The sequence below is a fragment of the Salvelinus namaycush genome, chromosome 8 (genome assembly GCF_016432855.1).
Source record: "Salvelinus namaycush isolate Seneca chromosome 8, SaNama_1.0, whole genome shotgun sequence".
NCBI classification, from domain to species: Eukaryota; Metazoa; Chordata; class Actinopteri; order Salmoniformes; family Salmonidae; genus Salvelinus; species Salvelinus namaycush.
This window is the reverse complement of record NC_052314.1, coordinates 4,898,511-4,926,001: the sequence shown is the minus strand read 5'-3', so window position 1 is coordinate 4,926,001 and position 27,491 is coordinate 4,898,511. Positions and strand designations below refer to the sequence as shown.

Genomic DNA, 27,491 nt, shown 5'->3' with positions numbered 1-27,491 from the left:
TTAGGAAGCCTAGTGGTTAGGAAGCCTAGTGGTTAGGTAACCTGGTGGTTAGGAAGCCTAGTGGTTAGGAAGCCTAGTGGTTAGGAAGCCTAGTGGTTAGGAAGTCTAGTGGTTAGGAAGCCTAGTGGTTAGGAAGTCAAGTGGTTAGGAAGCCTAGTGGTTAGGAAGCCTAGTGGTTAGGTAACCTAGTGGTTAGGAAGCCTAGTGGTTAGGAAGCCTAGTGGTTAGGTAGCCTAGTGGTTAGGTAGCCTAGTGGTTAGGAAGCCTAGTGGTTGGGTAGCCTAGTGGTTAGGTAGCCTAGTGGTTGGGTAGCCTAGTGGTTAGGTAGCCTAGTGGTTAGGAAGCCTAGTGGTTAGGAAGCCTAGTGGTTAGGAAGCCTAGTGGTTAGGTAGCCTAGTGGTTAGGAAGCCTAGTGGTTAGGAAGCCTAGTGGTTAGGAAGCCTAGTGGTTAGGAAGCCTAGTGGTTAGGAAGCCTAGTGGTTAGGAAGTCTAGTGGTTAGGAAGCCTAGTGGTTAGGAAGTCAAGTGGTTAGGAAGCCTAGTGGTTAGGAAGCCTAGTGGTTAGGAAGTCTAGTGGTTAGGAAGCCTAGTGGTTAGGAAGCCTAGTGGTTAGGAAGCCTAGTGGTTAGGAAGCCTAGTGGTTAGGAAGTCTAGTGGTTAGGAAGCCTAGTGGTTAGGAAGCCTAGTGGTTAGGAAGCCTAGTGGTTAGGAAGCCTAGTGGTTAGGAAGCCTAGTGGTTAGGAAGCCTAGTGGTTAGGAAGCCTAGTGGTTAGGAAGCCTAGTGGTTAGGAAGCCTAGTGGTTAGGAAGTCGAGTGGTTAGGAAGCCTAGTGGTTAGGTAGCCTAGTGGTTAGGTAGCCTAGTGGTTAGAGTGTTGCTCTAGTAACTGAAAGGTTGCTAGATTGAATCCCCGAGCTGACAAGGTAAAAATCTGTCGTTCTGCCCCTGAACAAGGCAGTTAACCCACTGTTCCCCGGTAGGCCGTCATTGAAAATAAGAATTTGTTCTTAACTGACTTGCCTACTTAAATAAAGGTTAAGAAAATATCAAACAAGACTACAAGAACACAGCTTCTACTTGATTTTACTGTAGTCTACAGAAGCAGGACTGCTATACTAACGTTAGTAACTACCGAGAGGACGAACACTTCGTTTGAGGTTCTCTTGACAGCCCCTTATTTTCAGGGCCTGTTTTAATCTACTCTACACTCCACTGTACTCTACACTACTGTAATCTACTCTACACTCCACTGTACTCTACACTACTGGACTGTACGCTACTGTACTGTACTCTACATTACTGGACTGTATGCTACTGTACTCTACTCTACTCTATTGTACTCTACTGTACTCTACTGTACTCTACACTACTGGACTGTACTCTACTGTACTCTGCTGTACTCTACACTTTACTCTACTGTACTCTACTCTACTGTATTCGACACTATTCTACTGTACTCTACTCTCTACTCTACTGTACTCTACTCTACTGTACTCTACCTACTCTACTGTACTCTATTCTACTCTACTGTACTCTACTCTACTCTACTGTACTCTACTGTACTGTACTTTACACTATTCTACTGTACTCTACACTACACTATTCTACTGTACTCTACACTACACTATTCTACTGTACTCTACTCCCTACTCTACTGTACTTTCTACTCTACTGTACTCTCTACTCTACTGTACTCCCTACTCTACAGTACTCGACTCTCTACTCGACTGTACTCTACTTTACTGTACTCTACTCTACTGTACTGTACTCTACTCTACTGTACTCTACTACTCTACTCTACTGTACTCTCTACTATACTCTACTGTACTCTACACTATTATACTGTACTCTACTGTACTCTACTCTACACTATTCAACTGTACTTGACACTACTCTACTGTACTCTACTACTCTACTCTACTGTACTCTCTACTATACTCTACTGTACTCTACACTATTCAACTGTACTTGACACTACTCTACTGTACTCTACTCTCTACTCTACTGTACTTTCTACTCTACTGTACTCTGTACTCTACTGTACTCTACTCTCTACTCTACTCTACCTACTCCAGTGTACTCTACTCTCTACTGTACTCTACTCTCTACTGTACTCTACTCTCTACTCTACTCTATTGTACTCTACTCTCTACTGTACTCTACTCTCTACTCTACTGTACTCTACTCTACTGTACTCTACTCTCTACTCTACTGTACTCTACTGTACTCTACTTTACTGTACTCTACTCTACTGTACTCTCTACTCTACTCTCTACTCTATTGTACTCTACTCTCTACTCTACTGTACTCTACTCTACTGTACTCTACTCTACTGTACTCTACTCTATTGTACTCTACTCTCTACTCTACTGTACTGTACTCTACCTACTCTACCTACTCTACTCTCTACTGTACTCTGCTGTACTGTATTCTACTCTCTACTGTACTGTACTCTCTACTCTACTCTACCTACTCTACTCTCTACTGTACTCTACCTACTCTACTGTACTCTACTGTACTCTGCTGTACTCTGCTCTCTACTCTATTGTACTCTGCTGTACTCTACTCTGCTGTACTCTGCTCTCTACTCTATTATACTCTACTCTCTACTCTATTGTACTCTACTCTCTACTCTACTGTACTCTGCTGTACTCTGCTGTACTCTGCTCTCTACTCTATTGTACTCTACTGTACTCTACTGTACTCTACTCTGCTGTACTCTACTCTCTACTCTATTGTACTCTACTCTCTACTCTATTGTACTCTACTCTCTACTCTACTGTACTCTACCTACTATACTCTATACTGTACTCTACTGCACTCTACTCTATATACACTCTATTTTACTCTACTGTACTCTACTCTTCTGTACTCTACTGTACTTTAGGACAGCCATACTCACGTTGGTGACGACTGAGAAAACGGCAACTCCGTTCAGTATTTCCTGCCAGGCTCCGATGCTGTGGGCTTTGGCCGCCACGGGCCGGCGGAACTGGGTGGTGAACTTCCAGGCATCCACTCTAACTTCTATAATGTTGTTCAACAGCGCCAGCAGGGGAGCCAGAGGGAAGGAGGCCACGAACAGAGTGATGAAACCAAACTGGATCACTGTGTAGGAGAGGGGAGGAGATATGATGGTGAGATACAGGGACACGGTGTCCTCTGAAGGAGAGTAGGATATCTTGCAATGAGTGTTACATTTCTTTAGAGGGTATGGCTGTTTCTCAATTCATGTTTCTACATTTCTTTAGAGGGTAAGGCTGTTTCTCAATTCATGTTTCTACATTTCTTTAGAGGGTAAGGCTGTTTCTCAATTCATGTTTCTACATTTCTTTACAGGGTATGGCTGTTTCTCAATTCATGTTTCTATATTTTATTGGAGGGTAAGACTGTTTCTCAATTCATGTTTCTACATTTCTTTAGATGGTATGGCTGTTTCTCAATTCATGTTTCTACATTTCTTTAGAGGGTATGGCTGTTTCTCAATTCATGTTTCTATATTTTATTAGAGGGTAAGGCTGTTTCTCAATTCATGTTTCTATATTTTATTGGAGGGTAAGACTGTTTCTCAATTCATGTTTCTACATTTCTTTAGAGGGTATGGCTGTTTCTCAATTCATGTTTCTACATTTCTTTAGAGGGTATGGCTGTTTCTCAATTCATGTTTCTACATGTTATTAGAGGGTAAGGCTGTTTCTCAATTCATGTTTCTATATTTTATTAGAGGGTAAGGCTGTTTCTCAATTCATGTTTCTACATTTTATTAGAGGGTAAGGCTGTTTCTCAATTCATGTTTCTACATTTCTTTAGAGGGTATGGCTGTTTCTCAATTCATGTTTCTCAATTTCATTAGAGGGTAAGGCTGTTTCTCAATTAATGTTTCTACATTTCTTTAGAGGGTGTGGCTGTTTCTCAATTAATCTTTCCTCGATTTCTTGCACCCCCTACACTTTTCAAAACGCAAAGGGAGAAGATACAACGTCCCTCCCTCGGATCTCCTCCTCCAAAACATTGTAATAAGGAGGTGAAGAGAGAAGATACGAGGAATCAATGAAAGACTAATTGAGAAAGTGCCTACAGTGCATTCGGAAAGATTTCAGACCCCTTGACTTTTTCCACATTTTGTTACGTTACAGCCTTATTCTAAAATGGATTCAATCGTTTTTTTCCCCTCCTCATTGTCTTTGCTGTGTGCTTAAGGTTGATGTCCTGTTGGAAGGTTAACCTTCACCCAAGTCTGAGGTCCTGAGCAAGTTTTCATCAAGGATCTCTCTCTACTTTGCTCCATTCATCTTTCCTTCGACCCTGACTAGTCTCCCAGTCCCTGCAGCTGAAAAACATCCCCAAAGCATGATGCTGCTGCCACCACCATGCTTCACCGTAGGGATTGTACCAGCTTTCCTCCAGACGTGACGCTCGGACTGGAGATGAGGCCGGAGGGGACGGCTGCCGTCTTAAAGGCTCTTAACCAATCATGTTATTTTGTTTGTTTTTTCGCGTTGTTCATAACTTGTTTTGTACATAATGTTGCTGCTACCGTCTCTTATGACCAAAAAAGAGTTTCTGGACATCAGAACTGTGATTATTCACCTCAAACTGGACGAGGAGTTCTTCTTCAATGAGTCGGACACGAGGGATAAACTACAGACACCCGATCAGGCCCAGATCCCCGTGATTCGCTGGAAAAGGAAACGTAGGTTTCGCGGAAAGAGATCAGGGTGCCTTGTGAGGATCAGGAGACGAGTGGCTAATCTGCCTTTGCCTTCCGTCCTGTTAGCTAACGTTCAATCGCTGGAAAATGGGACGAACTGAAAGCACGTATATATCCGACCAACGGGATATTAAAAACTGTAATATCTTATGTTTCACCGAGTCGTGGCTGAACGACGACATTAAGAACATACAGCTGGCGGGTTATACACTATCGGCAGGACAGATCAGCAGCCTCTGGTAAGACAAGGGGCGGAGGCCTATGCATATTTGTAAACAACAGCTGGTGCTCGAAATCTAAGAAAGTCTCAAGGTTTTGCTCGCCTGAGGGAGAGTATCTCATGATAAGCTGTAGACCACACTATCTACCTACTATCTACCTGAATTTTTCATAGCCGTCTACATACCACCACAGACCGAGGTTGGCACTAAAACTGCACTCAATGAGCTGTATGCCGCCATAAGCAAACAGGAAAACGTTCTCCCTGACTGAGTCTGTAATACCAACATGTTTCAAGCAAACCACCATAGTCCCCGTGCCCAAGAACACGAAGGTAACCTGCCTAAATGACTACCGGCCCGTAACACTCACTTCTGTAGCCATGAAATGCTTTGAAAGGCTGGTCATGGCTCACATAAACACCATTATCCCAGAAACCCTAGACCCACTCCAATTTGCATACCGCACCAACAGATCCACAGATGATGCAATCTCTATTGCACTCCACACTGTCCTTTCCCACCTGGACAGAAGAAACACCAACACCACTGTTCAAAAGTTTGATGTCACTTAGAAGTTTCCTTGTTTTTTAAAGAAAATCAGCTTTTTGGTCCATTAAAATAACATCAAATTGATCAGAAATACAGTGTAGACATTGTTAATGTTGTAAATGACTATTGTAGCTGGAAACAGCAGATTTTTTAATGGAATATCTACATAGGTGTACAGAGGCCCATTATCAGCAACCATCACTCCTGTGTTCCAATGGCACGCTGTGTTAGCTAATCCAAGTTGATCATTTTAAAAGGCTAATTGATCATTAGAAAACCCTTTTGTAATTATGTTAGCACAGCTGAAAACTGTTCTGATTAAAGAAGCAATAAAACTGGCCTTCTTTAGACTAGTTGAGTATCTGGAGCATCAGCATTTGTGGATTCAAAATGACCAGAAACAAATAACTTTCTTTTGAAACTCGTCGGTCTATTCTTGTTCAATATGATGTTATTTTAATGGACAAAAAAGTAGCTTTTCTTTCAAAAACAAGGACATTTATAAGTAACCCCAAACCTTTGAATGGTAATGTATGTGAGAATGCTATTCATTGACTACAGCTCAGCGTTCAACACCATAGTGCACTCAAACCTCATCACTAAGCTAAGGACCCTGGGACTAAACACCTCCCTCTGCAACTGGATCCTGGACTTCCTGACTGGCCGCCCCCAGGTGGTAAGGGTGGGTAACAACACATCCGCCACGCTGATCCTCAACACGGGGGCCCCTCAGGGGTGTGTGCTCAATACCCTCCTCTACTCCCTGTTCACTCATGACTGCACGGCAAGGCACGACTCCAACACCATCATTAAGTTTGCTGATGACACAACAGTGGTAGGCCTGATCACCGATAATGATGAGACAGCCTATAGGGAGCAGGTCAGAGACCTGGCCGTGTGGTACTAGGACAACAACCTCTGACAGAGATGGTTGTCCTTCTGGAGGGTTCTCCCATCTCCACAGAGGAACTCTGGAGCTCTGTCAGAGTGACCATTGGGTTCTTTGTCACCTCCCTGACCAAGGCCCTTCTCCACCAATTGCTCAGTTTGGCCGGGCGGTCAGCTCTAGGAAGAGTCTTGGTGATTCTTATATAGACAGGTGTGGGCCTTTCTAAATCATGTCCAATCAATTGAATTTATCACAGGTGGACTCCAATCAAGTTGTAGAAACATCTCAAGGATGATCAATGGAAACAGGATGCACCTGAGCTCAATTTTGAGTCTCATAGCAAAGGGTCTGAATACTTATGTAAATAAGATATTTCTGTTTTTTATGTTTTATAAATGTGCTAACATTTAAAAAAAAAAAAAACGTTTTTCGCTTTGTCATTATGGGGTAATGTGAGTAGATTTAGGAGAAGAAAAAAATACTTGATCAATTTTAGAATAAGGCTGTAAAGTAACAAAATGTGGAAAAAGTCAAGGGGTCTGAATACCTTCCGAATGCTCTGTATGTGTATTGTTCTGTGTGTCCCTGGCTGCAGTACTCACCCATCTCCAAGTACTCATAGAAAAGACCCAGATGGCTAAAGTTCTGCAGGTCATGGTCCTGCTCCCAGCGGCTGTACAGGCTCTCAGGGTGGCTACGGGCTTTACGGCTCCCCCACCAGTTCAGTAGCCACCTGGAAGTATCAACACAGTGGTCAGAGGTACTGCTCTTCACATTTGTGGCTAGAATGTATAGAAAACTTTTTAAAAAGGGGCAGAATCCTAAATTGACATCTGCATGCGAGACTCAAGTTTTAGCGCAAATCTTTCATTATTAACATCAATACATGATTTACCCTAAAGTCCAAAGTTAAGTCAGAGTAAAAGACATCTTAAGTTAGGTAACAAGACAACATGTTTACAGACCTTAGGTATGGTGACAATGTCAGAATGAATACTTACGGGACCAGAGCTTCCTGGATGTTACCCCACACCTGTTTGCCTGCCATCACTATGACCAGCTGAGTGGTCAGCTCAATGAGACATCCACCTGGGTCACACTGGGGAAGGACAGACGTGTGGTCAAGTCAAGTCCAGGTTTCTCATCTTCCTCACAGCGGGCAATACTGGTTGCATGGTCAAGTTGTACTGGTTGTATAAGGACATTTTGCGAACGTTGTTTTAGCAACCAGAAAAATACGTCTATCTGGTTGTAACCAGGATATCTGACTCGATAACAACCAAACCCACGACGTTTTGACCTCGTTATGAATTGGACGTCTTAAACTGGTTGTAACAGAGACCAGTTGGTTGTAATCTCGTTAATAGACACTAGGTACTCTACCTCCTCGTTCCTCAGCTTGCTCCAGCCGAACATGTAGATGTAGTCTCCGGGACGGCCGACGAACTTCCCCTTGAAGAAGGCCACGTAGAAACAGGAAGAATAGTAGTTGACGAATTGGAACAGAAACATCTTCACCGTCAGCTTGTTCTCGTACTCCAGGTGCGTCTTGGGAATCTCTGAGGGGAAAAAAACAACAACATTCACAACGAGGAGAGGCTACAGTAAGGTATTGATCCGTCTATCGTAAATCAGCATTCGACTCACTGAAGCAGGGCTGCGATTGTCTTTTTTTAACGACGTCGTTCAAATTTTCATGGTCAGGATGCAACCACAATTTTAGTATTGTCTTTTTAGCAAACACAATTTTAGTATTGTCTTTTTAGCAACCACAAATAAGTATTTATCTGTTTCTAACCTGACTTAAAACAAAACATTTTCTCTCTGCCCTCTGTTACCCCATGCGTACATCTTACCAGTGATCCAGACGGCTACTCTCTATCTTACCCATGTCAGTGATCCAGATGGCCACTCTCTCATACATCACATTGAGGATCATGATGATGACGAAGTTGATACAGGAAGCGGTGACAGAGGTGGCGAGCTGAGGGGTGATGATGGAGCCCACCATTTGGATGTTATTGGTGGGGCTGTCCTTCATGATGCTAGCAAACGCCGCGTACACCGCCAGACGGTACGCTATCACCCCGATGATACACGCTATGATCAGGGAGATCTGAGGCAGAGAAGGGGATTGGTGAAGAGAGGGCATAGGCGTGAGAGTGTACATAAAGGGACAGATACAATTCAGGAAGTTATGTGAAATTGAAATGAAACCGAATTGACTGAATTTGAAAAGGAAATGAGGCCAAAACCAGACATTTTACACGTACTAGTGGAATAGAAAAGGTTTCACACACAGGCAAATCACCACCACATCAACACAGAATTAAATAGTAAAGAATTAAATAGTAAAGAGTAAAAACAATACCATCTAAAAAAAAAAGAAAAAAAGTATGGTGCACATGCTTATAAAAAATCATGCACATTCAGCACACAGTTTCGGATCCATAAATATCCTAAAAGTATCTCTCAATACTATTTCCAAACATTTTCTATAATGTTCTGAGAAATATGGAAGATTTGTTGGTGAGGATAAGGAGTGATGATGATCATATGAAGAAGATACTGATGAAGAGGAAGGTGAGGAGAGGAAGAGGAGACAGGAGGAGGGAGAGAAGGAGAGGGAGGGAGGAAGAGGAGAGTGTAGAGGAGTAGACAGGAGGGAAATAACAAGAAAAGGAGGACGAGAGGGAGGAGAAACTAGAAGAGGAGAGAGAGAAGGGAGCTGAGAACAAGGGAGGAGCTGGATGAGGAAGGAGGGAGATGAGAACAAGGGAGGATGAATGAGGGAGATGAGAACAAGGGATGAGAAAGATGAGGAAGGAGGGAGAAGAAAGATGAGGTAGGAGGGAGATGAGAACAAGGGAGTAGGAAGGAGGGAGATGAGAACAAGGGAGTGGATGAGGAAGGAGGGAGATGAGAACAAGGGAGGAGAAGATGAGGAAGGAGGGAGATGAGAACAAGGGAGGAGGAAGGAGGGAGATGAGAACAAGGGAGGAGTGGATGAGGAAGGAGGGAGATGAGAACAAGGGAGGAGGAAGATGAGGGAGGAGAGAGATGAGAACAAGGGAGGAGGAAGATGAGGGAGGAGGGAGATGAGAACAAGGGAGGAAGAAGATGAGGGAGGAGAGAGATGAGAACAAGGGAGGAGGAAGATGAGGAAGGAGGGAAATGAGAACAAGGGAGGAGAAGGATGAGGGAGGAGGGAGATACAGAGTAGACTATCATGAATAAATGCTCACCCAGAATATGACGGTGGCTCCAGACAGGAATGTACGAGCACACTGGGATTTTGCGGGAAAGTATGGTTCCATCTCCTACAACACCGTAACCAAGCAAAGCAGGAACAAACATGCACAGTCAGTCACCATGGTTACCATTCGGCTACTGGTGAAGACATGTCATACCAGAGTTGGGTTCAATTCCATTTCATTCAGTAAACTGAAATTCAGATTCCAGTTTTTCCTCATATGGGGAAATGAATTTAAATGGAATGGATCCCCAAACCTTGTGTCATACTTCAGACCTGACCCCAGACCAGTTCACTGACCCACTGTTGCCCTTTCCTGGTGAATCCATGCTTTAATTAGCCAGGTCCCAGAGATAGTCAACGTCTATGGTTCTGGTCTTTGTCGTGACCATGGCCATGGCTCTACAGCAGAACCAGATCTGGACCACCAGGCTATTAAACACGACCACAACTCTGTTTTAGCTTTGGAACATCAAGGCTTCCATAGTTCACCAGGTAAAACGCTACAGTTAGCTTCAGACATCTTCCATCCAGACGTGAGTAAGCAACACAAGCCAGGCCCGCCAAACAACTCCTGCCAAACCATCTCTCCACATCACAACAAACCAGCATTCCTCTTCCCTCTGTGCCAGTCTTACCCACAACACCACGGTGGCCCAACACAGGAGCACTTTGCCCACTAGATCAGCTGCTGTCCTGTCAAGGACCCACTCCTCCTCCTACAGTACAGTTACAGACAGGTGGGGTGAGGAGGTGGAGGATGAAGATAGTGAGAATGTGGAGGGTGAAGATGTGGAGGGTGAGGAGGTGGAGGATGTGGAGGGTGAAGATGGTGAGGATGTGGAGGGTGAAGATGGTGAGGGTGAAGATGTGGAGGGTGAAGATGTGCAGGGTGAAGATGTGGAGGGTGAAGATGTGGAGGGTGAAGATGTGAAGGGTGAGGAGGTGGAGGATGAGGAGGGTGAAGATGTGGAGGGTGAGGAGGTGGAGGCTGAAGATGGGGAGGGTGAAGATGGTGAGGATGTGGAGGGTGAAGATGTGGAGGGTGAAGATGTGGAGGATGATGATGTGGAGGATGAAGATGGGGAGGGTGAAGATGGTGAAGAGGTGGAGGATGATGATGTGGAGGATGAAGATGGGAGGGTGATGATGTGGAGGGTGAGGATGTGGAGGATGAGGAGGATGAAGATGTGGAGGATGAGGAGGTGGAGGGTGAAGACGTGGAGGATGAGGAGGATGAAGATGTGGAGGGTGAGTATTTGGAGTGTAAAGATGTGGAGGGTGAGGATGTGGAGGGTGAGGAGGTGAAGAGTGAAGATGTGGATGAAGATGTGGAGGGTGAGGATGTGGAGGATGAGGAGGTGAAGAGTGAAGATGTGGAGGGTGAATGTGGAGGGTGAGGAGGTGAAGAGTGAATATGTAGATGGTGAAAATGTGGAGGTTGAGGATGGTGAGGATGTGGAGGGAGAAGATGAAGGGTGAGGCTATGGAGGGTGAAGATGTGGAAGGTGAAGATGTGGAAGGTGAAAATGTGGATGGAGGGTGAAGTAACAGCCCTCTTTATCCATGTCCTACGGTGAAGATGTGGATGGAGGGTGAACTAACATCCCTCTTTATCCATGTCCTACGGTGAAGATGTGGATGGAGGGTGAACTAACAGCCCTCTTTATCCATGTCCTATGGTGAAGATGTGGATGGAGGGTGAACTAACAGCCCTCTTTATCCATGTCCTATGGTGAAGATGTGGAAGGAGGGTGAACTAACAGCCCTCTTTATCCATGTCCTATGGTGAAGATGTGGATGGAGGGTGAAGTAACAGCCCTCTTTATCCATGTCCTACGGTGAAGATGTGGATGGAGGGTGAACTAACAGCCTTCTTTATCCATGTCCTATGGTGAAGATGTGGATGGAGGGTGAAGTAACAGCCCTCTTTATCCATGTCCTATGGTGAAGATGTGGATGGAGGGTGAACTAACAGCCATCTTTATCCATGTCCTACGGTGAAGATGTGGATGGAGGGTGAAGTAACAGCCCTCTTTATCCATGTCCTATGGTGAAGATGTGGATGGAGGGTGAACTAACAGCCCTCTTTATCCATGTCCTATGGTGAAGATGTGGATGGAGGGTGAACTAACAGCCCTCTTTATCCATGTCCTATAGTGAAGATGTGGATGGAGGGTGAACTAACAGCCCTCTTTATCCATGTCCTATGGTGAAGATGTGGATGGAGGGTGAACTAACAGCCCTCTTTATCCATGTCCTACGGTGAAGATGTGGATGGAAGGTGAACTAACAGCCCTCTTTATCCATGTCCTATGGTGAAGATGTGGATGGAGGGTGAAGTAACAGCCCTCTTTATCCATGTCCTATAGTGAAGATGTGGATGGAGGGTGAACTAACAGCCCTCTTTATCCATGTCCTATGGTGAAGATGTGGATGGAGGGTGAACTAACAGCCCTCTTTATCCATGTCCTATGGTGAAGATGTGGATGGAGGGTGAAGTAACAGCCCTCTTTATCCATGTCCTATGGTGAAGATGTGGATGGAGGGTGAAGTAACAGCCCTCTTTATCCATGTCCTATGGTGAAGATGTGGATGGAGGGTGAACTAACAGCCCTCTTTATCCATGTCCTATAGTGAAGATGTGGATGGAGGGTGAAGTAACAGCCCTCTTTATCCATGTCCTATGGTGAAGATGTGGATGGAGGGTGAACTAACAGCCCTCTTTATCCATGTCCTATGGTGAAGATGTGGATGGAGGGTGAAGTAACAGCCCTCTTTATCCATGTCCTATGGTGAAGATGTGGATGGAGGGTGAACTAACAGCCCTCTTTATCCATGTCCTATGGTGAAGATGTGGATGGAGGGTGAACTAACAGCCCTCTTTATCCATGTCCTATGGTGAAGATGTGGATGGAGGGTGAAGTAACAGCCCTCTTTATCCATGTCCTATGGTGAAGATGTGGATGGAGGGTGAAGTAACAGCCCTCTTTATCCATGTCCTATGGTGAAGATGTGGATGGAGGGTGAACTAACAGCCCTCTTTATCCATGTCCTATGGTGAAGATGTGGATGGAGGGTGAAGTAACAGCCCTCTTTATCCATGTCCTATGGTGAAGATGTGGATGGAGGGTGAACTAACAGCCCTCTTTATCCATGTCCTATGGTGAAGATGTGGATGGAGGGTGAACTAACAGCCCTCTTTATCCATGTCCTATGGTGAAGATGTGGATGGAGGGTGAAGTAACAGCCCTCTTTATCCATGTCCTATGGTGAAGATGTGGATGGAGGGTGAACTAACAGCCCTCTTTATCCATGTCCTACGGTGAAGATGTGGATGGAAGGTGAACTAACAGCCCTCTTTATCCATGTCCTACGGTGAAGATGTGGATGGAGGGTGAAGTAACAGCCCTCTTTATCCATGTCCTACGGTGAAGATGTGGATGGAGGGTGAAGTAACAGCCCTCTTTATCCATGTCCTACGGTGAAGATGTGGATGGAAGGTGAACTAACAGCCCTCTTTATCCATGTCCTACTTCTCTTTTAGCTTGATGAACAACTAAGCTTCATCAGCAATGTTGTTTGTAGTCAAATCCAGACATAAACATATGTATCTAGAATATAAACTATAGCGCAATAATCACACCGTATTATTTGTAAAGCATTCAACAATGTAATGCACAGAAGCAATATGGTAACACAAGCCCCTAAACCCTTAACCCCTAACCCCTTAACCCCAACATCACGCTAAACCCTAACCCTAACCCCACGCTAAACCCTAACCCTAACCCCACGCTAAACCCTAACCCTAACCCCAACCCCACGCTAAACCCTAACCCTAACCCCAACCCCACGCTAAACCCTAACCCTAACCCCAACCCCACGCTAAACCCTAACCCTAACCCCACGCTAAACCCTAACCCTAACCCCAACCCCACGCTAAACCCTAACCCTAACCCCAACCTCACGCTAAACCCTAACCCTAACCCTAACCCCACGCTAAACCCTAACCCTAACCCCACGCTAAACCCTAACCCTAACCCCAACCCCACGCTAAACCCTAACCCTAACCCCAACCCCACGCTAAACCCTAACCCTAACCCCAACCCCACGCTAAACCCTAACCCTAACCCCACGCTAAACCCTAACCCTAACCCCAACCCCACGCTAAACCCTAACCCTAACCCCAACCTCACGCTAAACCCTAACCCTAACCCTAACCCCACGCTAAACCCTAACCCTAACCCCAACCTCACGCTAAACCCTAACCCTAACCCCACGCTAAACCCTAACCCTAACCCCAACCTCACGCTAAACCCTAACCCTAACCCCACGCTAAACCCTAACCCCACGCTAAACCCTAACCCTAACCCTAACCCCACGCTTAACCCTAACCCCACGCTAAACCCTAACCCTAACCCTAACCCCACGCTAAACCCCAACCTCACGCTAAACCCTAACCCTAACCCTAACCCCACGCTAAACCCTAACCCTAACCCCAACCTCACGCTAAACCCTAAACCCTTAACCCCAACCCCACGTTAAACCCTAACCCCACGCTAAACCCTAACCCCTAACCCCTTAACCCTAACCCCACGCTAAACCCTAACCCCTTAACCCTAACCCCACGCTAAACCCTAACCCTAACCCCAACCCCACGCTAAACCCTAACCCTAACCTCACGCTAAACCCTAACCCTAACCCCAACCTCACGCTAAACCCTAACCCCAACCCCACGTTAAACCCTAACCCCACGCTAAACCCTAACCCCTAACCCCAACCTCACGCTAACCCCTAACCCCACGCTAAACCCTAAACCTAAACCCTAACCCCACGCTAAACCCTAAACCTTAACCCCACACTAAACCCTAAACCCTAACCCCTAACCCCACGCTAAACCCTAAACCTAAACCCTAACCCCTAACCCCACGCTAAACCCTAAACCTAAACCCTAAGACTAAACCCTAAACCTAAACCCTAAGACTAAACCCTAAACCTAAACCCTAACCCCTAACCCCACGCTAAACCCTAACCCCTAACCCCACACTAAACCCTAAACCTAAACCCTAACCCCACGCTAAACCCTAACCCCTAACCCCACGCTAAACCCTAACCCCTAACCCCACGCTAAACCCTAACCCCACGCTAAACCCTAACCCCTAAACCCACACTAAACCCTAAACCTAAACCCTAACCCCACGCTAAATCCTAACCCCTAACCCCACGCTAAACACTAACCCCAACCCCTACTCCCACGCTAAATCCTAACCCCACGCTAAACCCGCACCCGCACCCTTAACCCCAACCCCACGCTAAACCCTAACCCTACGCTAAACCCTAACCCTAACCCCACACTAAACTCTAACCCTAAACCCTAACCCCTAACTAAATCCTAACTCTAACCCCACGCTAAATCCTAACCCAAACCCCACGCTAAACCCTAACCCTGACCTGTACTCTACCCTAATCCCACACCCTAACCCTGAGACCCTCATGCCTAATCCTAACCTCTAGACCCCCATACCTAATCTTAATTCAACCCTGACCTGTACTCTAATCCTGACCCTAACCTTAACACCAACCCAAACTCTAACCCCTAGCTCCTAAATCCTAACCCTAATTCCCAACCCTAACCTTAAATCCCTAGACCCCCATACCTAATCCTAACCCCTAGACCCTCATACCTAACCTTACCTCCTAGACCACTGCTCTGACCTTGGCCCCTGGTCTCTATTCTTAGTTCTGAATCCCTGGTGCTTAACCCAAGCCTTATTTTAAATTCTGATTCTGGTCTTCTTTTATATTCTTTTTTAGTCATTAAAGTATTTTTATACATAAGTCTTACCATTTATCCTAAAGGGGTTGCCTGTGCCAGTGCACATCAGATTCGTCTGTTATTTATTAAACCTAACCCCATGCTAAACCCTAACCCCTAAACCTAACCCAGTGTTATGATGCAGGTAAGTGATGGTAACACAAGCACCTGTGTGACGGGGTTGAGTCTGCGGCTGGTACACTTGATCTCGTACTCTGGTCGTAGTTGAAGCTGCTGCTGCTCTTCCTCAAAGTCCACCAGGTCCCACTCATACTCCAGCCGGGCCTGCCGGCGCTTCCAGAACTCCAGGAACAGAGTCACTGCAGAAGGACAGGATGAGGAGACAGAGTTAGGCCAAAAGGAGACTCTGTGGAAAGGCTTGGTAGAACTTTTTTTAATTTTTACTAGTAATAGTTTAGCATTGTGTTAGATATCCCTCATCCCTTCAGTGTCCACTATATTCAGTAGGAATTCACCCACATGACAGAGGATTCATACAGATGAGGCTGTAGGCTGGGTACAGTCTCCGTGTCGTATGTTTGGCGAAAGGTCGCTGGTTGAAATGGTGGAAAAATATGCCGATGTGCCCTTGAGCAAGGCACTTAACCCTAATCGCTGCTGTAAGTGACTAAAATGTAAAACATGTAACTGTAAACAGGTCCTGACTTCAAGCTAGAGAGGCTCCGCTGTTATAAAGTACAATAGTACTCCAAGAGAATGTTTGTTTTTCCAGTTGTAGTTATTGGCAGCTGCCACTAGGGGGTACTCAGGTCTAGTCATGCACATTTACAGTACTCAGTGCCTGTCACTTACCCCAAATCCCCATGAATATGGCAAAGAAAACTGTCCCCACATTGTCAAACATATGCGATTGCTGAAAGAAGAAAAAACAGAGTAAATTCATAGATAAAATAACATGTTTTAAAAGCAGAAAACATGAGAGGATCGAAAACTCCTGAGAGATATGTGTCTACAAATTGAACACATTTCCATTTTTATTAGGATTATTATTTGTTACATTTAACCTTTATTTAACTAGGCAAGTCTGTTAAGAACAAATTCTTATTTACAATGACGGCCTACACCGGCCAAACCCGGACAACGCTGGGCCAATTATGCACCACCCTATGGAACTCCAAATCACGGCCGGTTGTGATATCAATCAAATGTATTTATAAACCAATTTTTACATCAGTTGATGTAGTGCTATACAGAAGTGCTATACAGAAACCCAGCCTAAAACCCCAAACAGAAAGCAATGCAGATGTAGAAGCAGCCTGGATTCGAACCAGAGATTAAACCTTAAATTATTAGAGATTAAACCTTAAATTATTAGAGATTAAACCTTAAACCGCTGCGCCACTCGGGAGCCCTAAATCAATGATTATCTTTATATCTTCACAGTGTAAAGCCTGGGTGTACTTCTTACCCAGGATGAGTTACACGTTGAGTTGAGCTTCCAGTAGCCACACGTCTTATCACACAGTGGACACATGATAATGTTGCCTCCAATCTCCTCACTGCAGATTTCTTTACTGAAACAACGAAGAATGACGGAGAAGGACATAAGAAAGAGATTTCAAAGCAATGTAAATGATAGCGTCATGATGTCGTGATTAACACTACCGGTGTAAGGTAGTTACAACACCTACTCAATCAAAACATTATTTTTTAATTTTTTATTATTTTCTACATTGTAGAATAATAGTGAAGACATCACAACTATGAAATAACACATATTGAATCATGTAGTAACCCAAAAAAGTGTTAAACAAATCAAAATATATTTTATATTTGAGATTCTTCAAATAGCCACTCTTTGCCTTGATGACAGCTTTGCACACTCTTGGAATTCTCACAACCAGCTTCATGAAGTAGTCACCTGGAATGCATTTCAATTAACAGGTGTGCCTTCTTAAAAGTTAATTTGTGGAATTTCTTTCCTTCTTAATGCGTTTGAGCCAATCAGTTGTGTTGTGACAAGGTAAGGGGGGTATACAGAAGACAGCCCTATTTGGTAAAAGACCACGTCCATACTATGGAAAGAACAGCTCAAATAAGCAAAGAGAAACGACAGTCCATCATTACTTTAACTTTTTATGGCTGCAGGGGCAGTATTGAGTAGCTCTGTTTAAGGTGCCCATTTCAAACGGCCTCGTACTCAATTCTTGCTCGTACAATATGCATATTATTGTTATTATTGGATAGAAAACACTCTCTAGTTTCTATAGCCGTTTGAATTATGTCTCTGAGTGGAACAGAACTCATTCTACAGCACTTTTCCTGATATGGTGTGAGATTTCAGACATCTTGGCCCCTGCTCCCAGGTCAGTTCATAAGTCCCTGTGAAGGCTATGATGCTACAAACACTGCCTACGCCTTCCTCTAGATGTCAGTAAGAGGTGACAATTTGAATGGAGTCGATTGCGCAATCAGGGCCTGTATAAAACGACAAAGACCGGATGTACCGTTCTTTTCCTGCTGCGCCTGACGCACGATGTACGTTGGACCTGCTCTCTTTCCAAGCTTGGGTTTAGCCAGTAATATTTCGCCGGTCATGTTTTTACTCGTTATAGGTGTTAAAGACATCATAAGGTAGTTAATTTAAACCGTTTTATAGCAATTTATATCCGTTTAGTGCGATTTTGAGGCAATTCTTGGTGATGCACTTTGAAGCTTTGGGCACGTTTCCAGTACCGGTCGAACGTTAGTGGGCATTTCGACGGACAAGCGGACATCTTTCGACCAAAAGAAGATTAGACCCAAGAAAGGATACATTGCCCAAGATTCTGATGGAAGATCACCTCATAGTAAGAAATATTTAAGATGATAAATCGTTGTTCTGTCGAAAAATTTTAAACGCATATTCCGCCATTTTCTTTGGTATAGCTTCGCTTGGCGAACCCTGTATTGCACAGTAAGGATAATTTTAGAAATGTAATTCAGCGATTGCATTAAGAACTAATTTGTCTTTCGATAGCTGTCCAACTTATATTTTTTTAGTCAAGTTTATGAATAGTTAATCATGAGACAAGATCACTGTCAAATATGGCGCCCGACATTTTCAGGCTAGTTTTGCTAGTTTTGTCATTGTATAACCACGTTTTTTTGTGGCTAAATATGCACATTTTCGAACAAACTCTATATGTATGTTGTAATATGATGTTACAGGAGTGTCATCGGAAGAATTCTGAGAAGGTTAGGGAAAAAATTAATATATTTTGGCGATGATTACGTTATCGCTCTCTTTGGCTTGAATCGATGCTCTGGTAACGTTTGCACATGTGGTATGCTAATATAACGATTTATTGTGTTTTCGCTGTAAAACACTTAGAACATCTGAAATATTGTCTGAATTCACAAGATCTGTGTATTTCCATTGCTGTGAGCTGTGTATTTTTAAGAAATGTTTTATGATTAGTAATTAGGTAATACACGTTGCTCTGTGTATTTATTCTAGTCGAGTTGTGATGGTGGGTGCAATTGTAAACTATGATTTATACCTGAAATATGCACATTTTTCTAACAAAACCTATCCTATACAATAAATATGTTATCAGACTGTCATCTGATGAGGTTTTTTCTTGGTTAGTGGCTATCAATATCTTTATTTGGCCGAATTGGTGATAGCTAGTGGTGGAGAGAAAAAATGGTGGACAAAGAAAAATGGTGTCTTTTGCTAACGTGGTTAGCTAATAGATTTACATATTTTGTCTTCCCTGTAAAACATTTAAAAAATCTGAAATGGTGGCTTTATTCACAAGATCTGTATCTTTCATTTGGTGTCTTGGACTTGTGATTTAATGATATTTAGATGCTACTATTTAATTGTGACGCTATGCTAGCGATGCTAATCAGTGTGGGGGGGGTGGGGGATGTTGTCATAGGTGTACCGACCTCGGGCTTGCAGCCATAAGAGGTTTAAGACATGAAGGTCAGTCAATACGGAACATTTCAAAGGTTTCTACAAGTGCAGTCACAAAAACCATCAGGCACTATGATGACACTGGCTCTCATGAGGACCACCACAGGAATGGAAGACCCAGAGTTACCTCTGTTGCAGAGGATACGTTCATTAGAGCCTCAGAAATTGCAGCCCAAATAAATGCTTCACAGAGTTCAAGTAACAGACACATCTCAACATCAACTGTTCAGAGGAGACTGTGTGAATCAGGCCTTCATGGTCGAATTGCTGCAAAGAAACCACTACTAAAGGACACCAATAAGAAGAAGAGACTTGCTTGGTCCAAGAAACACGAGCAATGGACATTAGACCAGCAGAAATGTGTACTTTGGTCTCGAGTTTTGGTTCCAACCGCCGTGTCTTTGTGAGACGTGGTGTGGGTGAATGGACGATCTCCGCGTGTGTATTTCCCACCGTAAACCATGGAGGAGGAGGTGTGATGGAGTGTGGGTGCTTTGCTGGTGACACTGTCTGTGATTTATTTAGAATTCAAGGCACACTTAACCAGCATGGCTACCACAGTATTCTGCAGCGATACACCATCCCATCTGGTTTGGGCTTAGTGGGACTATCATTTGCTTTTCAGCAGGACAATGATCCAACACTCCTCCAGGCTGTGTAAAGGCTATTTTACCAAGAAGGAGAGTGATGGAGTACTGCATCAGATGATCTGGCTTTCACAATCACCTGACCTCAACCCAATTGAGATGGTTTGGGATAAGTTGGACCGCAAAGTGAAGGAAAAGCAGCCAACAAGTGCTCAGCATGTGTGGGAACTCCTTCAAGATTGTTGGAAAAGCATTCCGGGTGAAGATGGTTGAGAGAAGGCCAAACGTGTGCAAAGCTGTCATCAAGGTAAAGGGTGGCTATTTGAAGAATCTCAAATATAAAATATATTTTGATTTGTTTAACACTTTTTTGGTTACTACATGATTCCATATGTGTTATTTCATAGTTTTGATGTCTTCACTATTATTCTACAAATGTAGAAAATAGTAGAAAATAAAGAAAAACCCTTGAATGAGTAGGTGTTTTAAAAGTTTTGACCGGTAGTGTAGGTCTAACTGTATCAAAACATATGAGCTACATTCTCAGCCACCTTAGCTAGAGTCTCAATCATTGAACGTATCAATCTGACATCCGCGGACAACGTACAAATGTATATTAATTACACTCGATACTGCTTACACCAACAATCCTCTCAGATCAACAGGATTGGGGATAGGAGGATAGGAGCTAGGGGCTACACAACACAAATGTAAGGGGCTAGTGGCTAGGGGTTGAATTGGGATTCATGGGCCCTCACCTCCAGATGTTGTCATCGAAGGTGAACAATCCATAGAGAAAACAGATCAGGCCGACTACCGCAGCGAAGAACAGCATCTCAGTGTAGAAACCCAGCCAGGCAAAGTAGATCCCAATCTTCTCCCCGTAATACTTCCTGTTATGGGAAATACAACACAACCACTCAAACATCTTCTCCCCGTAATACTTCCTGTTATGGGAAATACAACACAACCAATCAAACAACAACAAGCAGGTGGTGACCTCCAGGTCAGGTCTATCTAGTGTCTAAAAATAATGGGCAGACGCAGTTACAGTTAACGACCTGGGCACTGCAGTTTACTTTTAAAGGTGAATTCAGCTTGCAGAGTTTACAGCAATCAAGATCTCTTGGAAATATACTGTAAGGTCTGTCACTCTGCCTAGGGGGTTTGTGTATGTTGGATTATACAACGGGTGGGTCTAATCCTGAATGCTGATTGGTTAAAGCAGCATTCCAGCCAGTGTCTATTCCACAAGTTACCACCCACTAAATCTATGACGTTAAAATGCCTATTTACTCTGTTCCATCTGACTGCGCAATCCACTGTATCATCAGCCCAGCCAGGCAATTTATAAACTTGATCTCCACTATAAAAAGCATATAGACATTATCTCACATTTCTTTTAGACTAATATTTTGTTTTCAACAGCAGAGATTTATATCAACCTTGCTGTCTGGTACAGAATCAATGTGCGGGGGCACTGGTTAGTCGAGGTAATTGAGGTAATATGTACATTTACATATTACACGGTTGAAATGCTTGGAACTTAGAACCTCAACACGAGGTGAAGAAAATAACTCACCTCCCAGACTAGACCAGAACATTGCCAGGCTGCAGCTGCGTGTGTAAAGTGGGTCAAACCGTGACTATCAATACGAGGTGGAGAGAGGAGAAAACTCCCCTCTCGGACATTCACTGGTACGGCTGATTAGCCGTAATATGTTGTGTTAGTCCGCTAGAGACCTTTTTCTCATGTGTTAAGTGTGTATGTTTATTCTGCAGATCCAACGAGGTTACGACTGTTCAGAATGATGATATGATAAGAGGTAATGATTAATACGTTGACTGTTTTATGGATGGGATATGTAAAGACCTTTAGAGTTTAATTCGGTAGATGGTAACTATTTAAACAACCGCTCTCGTGGTGCCCCAAATTTGTTATGAGTTAATTGTTACATGATTAGTTTAATCAAGTAACAATTAAACATAGTTAGTTGATTCAATAAACAACAGTCATCAGATTAATGAATGTAAAGTCACGACAAAAGCGGCAGCTCTACCATTTAGCTCAGTGCGGATGTTGCCTGTAATCCATGGGTTCTGGTTGCGGTATGTACATACAGTCACTGTGGGGACTAGGTCATCGATGCACTTATTGATGAAGCCAGTGACTGATGTGGTGTACTCCTCAAAGCCATCGGAAGAATCCCAGAACATATTCCAGTCTGTGCTAGCAAAATAAGTCTTGTAGTTTAGCATCTACTTCGTCTGACCACTTTTTTTATAGACCGAGTCACTGGTGCTTCCTGCTTTAATTTTTGCTTGTAAGCAGGAATCAGGAGGATAGAGTTGTGGTCAGATTTGCCAAATGGAGGGCGAGGGAGAGCTTTGGACACTTCTCTGTGTGTGTCGTGTTATGTTGTGTTGTGTCATGTTGTGTTGTGTCGTGTTGTGTTGTGTCGTGTCGTGTCATGTTATGTTGCGTCGTGTTGTGTCGTGTTGTGTCATGTCGTGTTGTGTCATGTTGTGTCATGTTATGTCGTGTCGTGTCATGTTGTGTCGTGTTGTGTCATGTTGTGTCGTGTTATGTCGTGTCGTGTCATGTTGTGTCGTGTTGTGTCGTGTTGTGTCATGTTGTGTCGTGTTGTGTCATGTTGTGTTGTGTCGTGTTATGTTGTGTTGTGTCGTGTTATGTCGTGTTGTGTCATGTCGTGTTGTGTCGTGTTGTGTCGTGTTATGTTGTGTTGTGTCATGCTGTGTCGTGTTATGTCGTGTTGTGTCATGTTGTGTCGTGTTATGTCGTGTTATGTCGTGTTGTGTCGTGTTATGTCGTGTTGTGTCATGTTGTGTCATGTTGTGTCATGTTGTGTCATGTTGTGTCGTGTTATGTCGTGTCGTGTCATGTTATGTTGCGTCGTGTTGTGTCGTGTTGTGTCGTGTCGTGTTGTGTCATGTTGTGTCGTGTCGTGTCGTGTTGTGTCATGTTGTGTCGTGTTATGTCGTGTTGTGTCATGTTGTGTCGTGTTATGTCGTGTTGTGTCATGTTGTGTCATGTTGTGTCGTGTTATGTCGTGTTGTGTCGTGTTGTGTCGTGTTGTGTCGTGTTGTGTCGTGTTGTGTTGTGTCATGTTGTGTTGTGTCATGTTATGTCGTGTTGTGTCATGTTGTGTCGTGTTGTGTTGTGTTGTGTCATGTTGTGTTGTGTCATGTTATGTCGTGTTGTGTCATGTTGTGTCGTGTTGTGTCATGTTATGTCATGCTGTGTCATGTTATGTCGTGTTGTGTCATGTTGTGTCATGCTGTGTCATGTTATGTCGTGTTGTGTCATGTTGTGTCGTGTTATGTTGTGTTGTGTCATGTTGTGTTGTGTCATGTTATGTCGTGTTGTGTCGTGTTATGTCGTGTTCTCACCGTATCAAATTGAGAGGCTGCTCTTTGAAGAAACTGAGGAACCGGGCCCAGTGTCTGTAGAGGCTGAATCTCTCACTCTCACTGTTGGGGTCTCTGGATGCCTTCCAGTACCGAGACTGTAGACATACAGAGAGATAGAGGTCATTAGAGTCATGGTCCTACTGGATACATGTCATTAGAGTCATGGTCCTACTGGATAGATGTCATTAGAGTCATGGTCCTACTGGATACATGTCATTAAAGTCATGGTCCTACTGGATAGAGGTCATTAGAGTCATGGTCCTACTGGATAGAGGTCATTAGAGTCATGGTCCTACTGGATAGAGGTCATTAGAGTCATGATCCTACTGGATACATGTCATTAGAGTCATGGTCCTACTGGATACATGTCATTAGAGCCATGGTCCTATTGGATTCATGTCATTAGAGTCATGGTCCTACTGGATAGATGTCATTAGAGTCATGGTCCTACTGGATACATGTCATTAGAGTCATGGTCCTACTGGATACATGTCATTAGAGTCATGGTCCTACTGGATAGAGGTCATTAGAGTTATGGTCCTACTGGATAGAGGTCATTAGAGTCATGGTCCTACTGGATACATGTCATTAGAGTCATGGTCCTACTGGATAGAGGTCATTAGAGTCATGGTCCTACTGGATTCATGTCATTAGAGTCATGGTCCTACTGGATACATGTCATTAGAGTCATGGTCCTACTGTTCATCCATAACATGCGTGTCTCACATCCAAAGGTGATGATAATAGGGTCAGTTTTGTTACAGAGAATATGGTTGGATCAGTTCCATTACAAATGAGCTTCAAGTCGCAGTAGCCACATATCCAACAGTCTTCTAAACAGGGAATTATTGTATGAAACACAAAGAGAGCACATTGTGCACCCCCAAAAATATTTTATTTCACTTTCCTTTCCCCCACAATATTAAAGCGATGGCGCGAGATTCTAGCAATCAAGCCATTCTTCTACTCCCCCCCCCCCAGAGTCAGATGATCTCATCGTTATGTCTCTGCGCCTTGGCTCGCCGAAAACTACCTTTTTAAAGTCCTTTATACTGCACACACTATGCCTTTAACGACTTCACAGATACCCAATGGCATATGATGTGCATACCATTTAGGCCCAACAAGAGCCCAGAGGGCAAAGCTGTTTAAGCCACCAGGAGAAAGGTCACTATTAAACAGCAGCTTCTTACATCATGTAGTGGGAAGGCAGCCCCGTAGGTCCCGTTGTTGAGCAGACGCTTGATGCCCTTCTTGTTCTTGTCATCACTGTCCTCCTTGTGGTACGCACAGCGGGCCAGGATATAATACACCTGGAGGAGGAGAGGTGAAAGGTCATTTAGAACACCTGGAGGAGGAGAGGTGAAAGGTAATTTAGTACACCTGGAGGAGGAGAGGTGAAAGGTCATTTAGTACACCTGGAGAAGGAGAGGTGAAAGGTCATTTAGTACACCTGGAGGAGAGGTGAAAGGTCATTTAGAACACCTGGAGGAGGAGAGGTGAAAGGTCATTTAGAACACCTGGAGGAGGAGAGGTGAAAGTTTAATATTATATTAATTCATTTTAGAAGCCACTATATTTACAGGAATACCTTGAATGGCTACATTTAAATCTCTGATAAGAAATAAGTGTTACGACAGTCCACATGATTCTCCTATAACGAACGCTAATGACGGTCCACTTGATTCTCCTATAACGAACCCTAATGACGGTCCACTTGATTCTCCTATAACGAACCCTAATGACAGTCCACTTGATTCTCCTATAACGAACGCTAATGACGGTCCACTTGATTCTCCTATAACGAACCCTAATGATGGTCCACTTGATTCTCCTATAACGAACCCTAATGACGGTCCACTTGATTCTCCTATCACGAACCCTAATGACGGTCCACTTGATTCTCCTATAACGAACCCTAATGACGGTCCACTTGATTCTCCTATAACGAACCCTAATGACGGTCCACTTGATTCTCCTATAACGAACCCTAATGACAGTCCACTTGATTCTCCTATAACGAACCCTAATGACGGTCCACTTGATTCTCCTATAACGAACCCTAATGACGGTCCACTTGATTCTCCTATAACGAACCCTAATGACAGTCCACTTGATTCTCCTATAACGAACCCTAATGACGGTCCACTTGATTCTCCTATAACGAACCCTAATGACGGTCCACTTGATTCTCCTATCACGAACCCTAATGACGGTCCACTTGATTCTCCTATCACAAACCCTAATGACAGTCCACTTGATTCTCCTATAACGAACCCTAATGACGGTCCACTTGATTCTCCTATCACGAACCCTAATGACGGTCCACTTGATTCTCCTATCACAAACCCTAATGACGGTCCACTTGATTCTCCTATCACGAACCCTAATGACGGTCCACTTGATTCTCCTATCACAAACCCTAATGACAGTCCACTTGATTCTCCTATAACGAACCCTAATGACGGTCCACTTGATTCTCCTATCACGAACCCTAATGACGGTCCACTTGATTCTTCTATCACAAACCCTAATGACGGTCCACTTGATTCTCCTATCACGAACCCTAATGACGGTCCACTTGATTCTCCTATCACGAACCCTAATGACGGTCCACTTGATTCTCCTATCACGAACCCTAATGACGGTCCACTTGATTCTCCTATAATGAACCCAAATGACGGTGCAGTACTTACTATCCTGTTGCGGACAGAGGGAGGGAAGAAGGTCTCCTTGTCATCGATAAGGAAGAAGTCGATCTTTTCCTTGTTGAAGGGTGAGGTGAAGTAGTCTGGTTCAGGATTCATAATGTGGTTCGGTAGACGGAAGGGAGTGAACAGCCAGTTAATGGGAATGTCCTGGTGGAAGAGGAGACTTTAAGAATGGGAATCTTTATAGTTTTACATTCCTAGCCTGAGTACTAGTTTTATATTCCTAGCCTGAGTACTAGTTTCACATTCCTATCCTGAGTGCTAGTTTTACATTCCTAGCCTGAGTACTAGTTTTAAATTCCTAGCCTGAGTGCTAGTTTTACATTCCTAGCCTGAGTGCTAGTTTTACATTCCTATCCTGAGTACTAGTTTTACATTCCTAACCTGAGTGCTAGTTTTACATTCCTAGCCTGAGTACTAGTTTTACATTCCTAGCCTGAGTACTAGTTTTACATTCCTATCCCGAGTACTAGTTTTACATTCATACCCTGAGTACTAGTTTTACATTCCTATCCTGAGTACAAGTTTTACATTCCTATCCTGAGTGCTAGTTTTACATTCCTAGCCTGAGTACTAGTTTTACATTCCTAGCCTGAGTACTAGTTTTACATTCCTATCCTGAGTACTAGTTTTACATTCCTATCCTGAGTGCTAGTTTTACATTCCTATCCTGAGTACTAGTTTTACATTCCTAACCTGAGTGCTAGTTTTACATTCCTATCCTGAGTACTAGTTTTACATTCCTAACCTGAGTGCTAGTTTTACATTCCTATCCTGACTACTAGTTTTACATTCCTAGCCTGAGTACTAGTTTTACATTCCTAACCTGAGTGCTAGTTTTACATTCCTATCCTGAGTACTAGTTTTACATTCCTAACCTGAGTGCTAGTTTTACATTCCTATCCTGACTACTAGTTTTACATTCCTAGCCTGAGTACTAGTTTTACATTCCTATCCTGAGTACTAGTTTTACATTCCTATCCTGAGTGCTAGTTTTACATACCTACTGTAGCCTGAGGGCCAATTGTGTTTGGCTTGACAATGAAAGCAATGGAGTTAGCAAGAGCACAAACAGATCTTCCCTACAGTCTACGGAAATTTGTCCTGACCAGATTTTTACTTTCAGTTTTGCGATTCGAACCGGGAACCCTCTGGTTGCTGGCTCGCCTCTCTAACCACTAGGATACCCGGCTGCCTACTGTACCTTGTGGGCGGGGATGTCGTTGGCCTTGAAGGGAACCTTGATCTTGAGGACATCGGCATAGGTGGCCAGCACATCCCATGGAGTGTGGATCTTCACATAGTATGTCTTACCGTCATCTGACTCCTGATTGGAGGAGAGAAATGGAGAGATGGATGGAGAGATGTGGAGATGGTGAAATGGAGAGATGGTGTGATGG

At 43.9% G+C, this 27,491-nt stretch overlaps 1 protein-coding gene across 1 annotated transcript in view; it reads right to left on the bottom strand.

Moving 5' to 3' along the window:
- ano5a (anoctamin 5a) overlaps positions 1–27,491 on the bottom strand; it is an 86,223-nt gene that overhangs the window by 7,457 nt on the left and 51,275 nt on the right. Inside the window, exons 5-18 of the mRNA XM_038999159.1 lie at positions 27,296–27,418; positions 26,077–26,238; positions 24,574–24,693; positions 23,360–23,475; positions 20,707–20,841; positions 16,866–16,971; positions 16,250–16,310; positions 15,605–15,756; positions 9,614–9,688; positions 8,256–8,484; positions 7,752–7,927; positions 7,370–7,467; positions 6,971–7,101; positions 2,901–3,106 (exon numbers count right to left, since the gene is read on the bottom strand). Of these exons, the coding sequence (XP_038855087.1) occupies positions 2,901–3,106; positions 6,971–7,101; positions 7,370–7,467; positions 7,752–7,927; positions 8,256–8,484; positions 9,614–9,688; positions 15,605–15,756; positions 16,250–16,310; positions 16,866–16,971; positions 20,707–20,841; positions 23,360–23,475; positions 24,574–24,693; positions 26,077–26,238; positions 27,296–27,418 (1,890 nt within the window). The remainder of the gene's footprint in view (positions 1–2,900; positions 3,107–6,970; positions 7,102–7,369; positions 7,468–7,751; positions 7,928–8,255; positions 8,485–9,613; positions 9,689–15,604; positions 15,757–16,249; positions 16,311–16,865; positions 16,972–20,706; positions 20,842–23,359; positions 23,476–24,573; positions 24,694–26,076; positions 26,239–27,295; positions 27,419–27,491) is intronic.